Here is a 2500-nt window from a genome sequence, read left to right as displayed (position 1 = left end):
ACACACATCTAGAGAGAGACGTTATTAAAGGCTGAAGCGTACAGGAAGAATAATGCAGTTAGACACTGACGTTGCAGTTAAACACCGTGTTCAAGTAAAATGTGCTGGTTTTATGTTGTTCTCGTGACTCATGCTCCTAAACTCCATCTATTTTTAGTCGGGAACACACGCTTGCACTGTTCAGCCCCGAGTAATAAACCGAAGAAAGCTGAAACTGAACTCGATGGATCCATAGTTTCTCACCAGAACGCGATCAAAGGCAGACGGCGTTCCTCCTCGTTGAACGTGACCCAGGACGGTGACCCGCGTGTCGTAACCCAACCGCTGAACCACCAGCTGCACGCACACACACACACACACACACACACACACACACACACACGTGAGCGTCGGCATCAGATCATCAGAGAAGCGAGGAACAGCTTGGTCAGAGTCTCACGTCTTTCACGTAGTTGGAGGAGATCAGCTGGCCGTGTTTGTCGATGGCTCCTTCTGCGATGATCACGATGTTCAGACGAGAGCCTTTACTGCGGCTCTGTGAAACACACACACACACACACACACACACACACACACACACACACACACAGTGTGACCCTGGAGCACAAAACCAATCATAAGGGTAGCTTTTTTAAAAATAGAGTTACATGCATCGATCTTTCCACTGATGCACGGTTTGTTAGGAATCTGAGGATGCAAAAATAAGTTCTAAGCAATGCATAAAGTTTGATATATTTACGGTAGGAAATGCCCAAAACATCTTCCTCTTTATTTAATACCCTAATGGCCTAAAAGAGCCGTGCGGCGTGTCGTTTATTTCTACAAACACCGGCGTGCTGCTGAGGACCGGTCTGTGCTCCAGAGCCACGCTTCACCTCTCCGAGTCGAGCACACATGTGATCCTCCCAGCCGTCCTCCGGAGGAGCCTCGGGGATGAAGAGCCAGTCTGCTCCCGACGCCAGAGCAGAGACCACCGCCAGGTACCTGCAGAACCAGACCAGAGCGGATCAGACCGGACCACTAGCCCTCGTGGAGAGCACAGCGGTGGAGAAGACGTACCCGCAGTGACGCCCCATCACCTCCAGAACAAACGTCCTCTGATGACTGAAGACAGACGAACACAGTAAAGAATAAACATGAAAGATATTAAAGAGTGAAACAGCTGCACATTATATTAAATATATATATATAATATAATAATAAATATTTTTGTGGAAACTGTGATGCATTTTATTTTTCAGGATTCACAGAAAGTTCAAAACAACAGCATTTGTTTGAAAAAGAAAACCTTTCGATTTGAAGTAAAAATAATAATACTTTTAAAATCGCAATTGTTTTATTATTACCAATAATAATAATAATAATAATAATAATAATAGTTATTATTAAATTAGATGTACTTTATAGATCTCTAAGAGGCGACTAGATTTTTATTGTAATATATCTAAATTCATATAAAACTGCAACTATAAATAACTAACTAATAAAAATACTTTAAAAAGAATAACCAAAAAAAAAAAAAAAACTTAAAATAAAAATTATTAAAGTGAAAAAATTTTTCAATGACAACAAAAAAACTGAAAAAATAAATAAATAAATAAATAACAGAACTGAAACTTAAAATAAAAATAAATACTACTAATATATCTCGAATTGATATAAACACAAACTGCTGCCATAATCCAAGTTTCTTATTCTGGATTTATTATTAAATTTTAACATTTATATTTAGCAGTAATGACATTATTATTAATAATAGTAATATTTTTTAAGTATTTTTATTAAGTATTAATTAACTTCATTGGTAATAGCAGTAAACTTTCTACTGATGTGGAAGTTATTATGAGGTGAAGGTCAGATTATGGTTTTTATGGCTGGACTGTGAAATGCTGAAGTAGCTGCAGCAAGAATTAGCTTCTTGGAGTTAATTTTTAGCCGTGTGTGAGTGTGTGTGTGTGTGTGAATGTGTGAGTGTGTGAGAGAGTGTGAGAGTGAGAGTGTGTGTCTGTGTGTCTGTGTGTGTGTGTGTGTGTGTGTGACCTTGTGCAGTGAGGTGTGTGTGTGTGTGTGTGTGTGTGTGTGTCGTGTGTGTGTGTGTGTGTGTGTGTGTGTGTGTGTGTGAGTGTGTGCTGTGTGTGTGTGATGTGTGAGAGAGAGGCGGAACTTAGTGAGTGTGGACTTTCAGGAGAGAGAGCTGCTAACAAGTGTGTGAGGATAAAGAGAAATAGAGTCGCCACAGTGAAGAGAGAGAGAGAGCAGTGAGTGAGAGACAGAGAGAGAGAGAGAAATAACTGAATGAACTTCCATGATCCGATGCAGAGCAGAGTCGGCTCCGATCGTCATGTCGGTTCCACAGAAGTCGTTATCGATGGATCCCACGAGGCCCACGATGTTCAGATGCTTGTGCTGCCGCGCCAGAGAGTCTGTGATCCGTCCTGAAACACCGAGAGAGAGCAGGGATCAAGCTCCTGGCAGCTTCAACGAGCACTGCCTAATGAGA

At 41.2% G+C, this 2500-nt stretch overlaps 1 protein-coding gene across 1 annotated transcript in view; it reads right to left on the bottom strand.

Annotated features, from left to right (window-relative positions):
* Positions 1-1178, bottom strand: part of LOC122354143 (ATP-dependent 6-phosphofructokinase, liver type-like) — an 11326-nt gene extending 10148 nt beyond the window's left edge. The window contains exons 1-4 of the mRNA XM_043252192.1: positions 1060-1178; positions 876-984; positions 440-535; positions 244-336 (exon numbers count right to left, since the gene is read on the bottom strand). Of these exons, the coding sequence (XP_043108127.1) occupies positions 244-336; positions 440-535; positions 876-984; positions 1060-1076 (315 nt within the window). The 5' untranslated portion in view covers positions 1077-1178. The remainder of the gene's footprint in view (positions 1-243; positions 337-439; positions 536-875; positions 985-1059) is intronic.
* Positions 1179-2500: the final 1322 nt, after the last annotated feature.

Source organism: Puntigrus tetrazona, chromosome 11, assembly GCF_018831695.1.
Source record: "Puntigrus tetrazona isolate hp1 chromosome 11, ASM1883169v1, whole genome shotgun sequence".
In the NCBI taxonomy this organism is placed as follows: domain Eukaryota; kingdom Metazoa; phylum Chordata; class Actinopteri; order Cypriniformes; family Cyprinidae; genus Puntigrus; species Puntigrus tetrazona.
Note: the sequence above shows the minus strand (reverse complement) of the source record. Positions and strands in the feature narration are given on the sequence as shown.